The following is a 2286-nucleotide window of genomic DNA, read 5'->3' as shown; positions in this document are numbered from 1 at the left end:
TTCATATGGTGGTTTTATTCCTAGTTTTTTAAGGAATCTCCATACTGTCTTCCATAGTGGCTGTATCAATTTACATTCCCACCAACAGTGCAAGAGCATTCCCTTTTCTCCACACCCTTTCCAGAATTTATTATTTGAAGACTTTTTGATGAGGGCCATTCAGATTGGATATTATCACACTATCATGAACTAATATTATTCTGCCTCAAATAGGTCTTAGAAATCTTCAATTTTATATTTATCAGTTTTATTCCCTAATTATCGTCTGAAAATTTCCTAGACTATAAGTTCCAGCAAATCAGCTTTTATTGCTCATTTTTACTCATTATATTATCTGTAGCATTTTACAGTTTTTTCTTTGCTTAGAGTGAGCAATTGATACATATTTGCTGAATTAATGGATGAATGGATACACAAATGCAAGCAAATTTACAGGTATTATCACAATAAGCATAAATGTATGAAGCAAGCATTCATATCTATATTATATAAGAGAAAAACCTAAAGTTCAACAAAAGCCAATCAAGGAGAAACTATAAATTCTGATTCATATTTGGATCTTCAACATCACTAACTTTAACTCCTAGGTATCTCTCCATTCTAGTACCATGATGCCTATCAATCAGCCCTATGGAATGTGTTTTTAAATCATTTTATTATAATATAGATTCAGAAAATTATGTACAATTCTTAATGTAATTATCTATGAGTACAGAAAATAATTACTGTGGGAGGTATTCTAATCTTAAAAAAAAAAAAAACATAGACTACAAATACTTTCAAAATAATTATTTTAACTTTGTAAATGAAAACATTACTAGAACCCATACTCCAGAATTAAGATTGACCAAAAATGCATCCAAATTATTCACTATGCAAAAGAAAAAAAAAGAGCAGAAAGTAACAAAAACTGATATTATTCAACCATCACCATTATTGTCTACCATTTATTGAGCATATGCCATTTTACAGACATTGTGTTAAGCAATATATGCACGAAATAAAACAGGAACTAGTTTACCCCTATTTACAGATAAGAAAATTAAGAATTAAGAAAGCAAACAAAGCCAGAAGCCAAATCCAACTTCTGTCAGGTTTCAAAGCAGCACTTAACATTAAATTGCCTTCTCAATAAGTAGTTAAGTCATTCATTTTGAGCCACTACTTAGTGAAAAATTGACAAAAACATTTTGTTTTTACTACTAACAGCATCTGATAGTGAGGCATTTCAATCACAATCAGATGAGGAAGAAGAACACTATACACATGATCAAACTTAGCTTTTCTGGATATATAAGGAGAAAATTGTTTAGTCTTACCCATGAATTCAATCCCCAAGTGGTCTGCTACACCAAAGTCAGCACATAAGGAAGGAAAACAGAAAACGAGAAAAAGGTTAGAGAAAACTCCACACAGAAATCAATGCTTATCAGACTAACCTTTCAAGGCAAAGACGGTGTCTCAGTTATAACAATGTTTGCCTGCAAAAGATAATTTACACTTTGTCCACAATTAGGGGTACTATGAACACTGACTGGTATTTCCCAACAGTCTGGAATTGAGATGGAATAATATTAGCGTGTATGCTAAGTATTATTCCCTGGTGGTTCAGTGGTAAAGAATTCTCCTGTTAATGTATGAGACATGGGTTCTATCCCTGGGTCAGGAAAATACCCTGGAGGAGGAAACGGAACCTACCTCAGTATTCTTGCCTGGGAAATCCCATGGACAGAGGAGCCTTGTGGGCTACAGTTCATGGGACTGCAGAAGAGTCAGACATAACTTAGGAACTAAACCAAAACAACATGCTAAGAATAAATTTAGCCCATAAAAAAGGAAAGAAAGGAAGAGGGGAAGGGATGATGGAGAAAAGGAAGAGAGCAGGGAAGGAAGGAAGGAAGTGAAGGAAAAACAAACAAAAAAAAACTATTCATATAAACCATGCTACTGCTAAGTTGCTTCAGTTGTGTCCAACTCTGTGCGACCCCATAGACAGCAACCCACCAGGCTCCTCCGTCCCTGGGATTCTCCAGGCAAGAACACTGGAGTGGGTTGCCATTTCCTTCTCCACATACAAAGCGTATCAGGAGCTAAAGTTACTTCAGGAATTCATCATATTTTATGTAGAATAACACTCATTTAACGCTGCAAGGATATCCAACCAGTCCATTCTAAAGGAGATCAACCCTGGGTGTTCTTTGGAAGGAATGATGCTAAAGCTGAAACTCCAGTACTTTGGCCACCTCATGCGAAGAGCTGACTCATTGGAAAAGACTCTGATGCCTG

The 2286-nt window shown here is 35.4% G+C and overlaps 1 protein-coding gene across 1 annotated transcript in view; it reads right to left on the bottom strand.

The window, feature by feature from the left end:
- Positions 1-2286, bottom strand: part of NRG3 (neuregulin 3) — a 316863-nt gene that overhangs the window by 148460 nt on the left and 166117 nt on the right. The window contains exon 2 of the mRNA XM_010854367.1: positions 1320-1346. Coding sequence (XP_010852669.1) covers positions 1320-1323 — 4 coding nt within the window. The 5' untranslated portion in view covers positions 1324-1346. The remainder of the gene's footprint in view (positions 1-1319; positions 1347-2286) is intronic.

The sequence above is a fragment of the Bison bison genome, unplaced genomic scaffold (genome assembly GCF_000754665.1).
Source record: "Bison bison bison isolate TAMUID 2011002044 unplaced genomic scaffold, Bison_UMD1.0 scf7180017864341, whole genome shotgun sequence".
Classification (NCBI taxonomy): Eukaryota; Metazoa; Chordata; class Mammalia; order Artiodactyla; family Bovidae; genus Bison; species Bison bison.
This window is presented reverse-complemented; position numbering and strand designations above follow the sequence as displayed.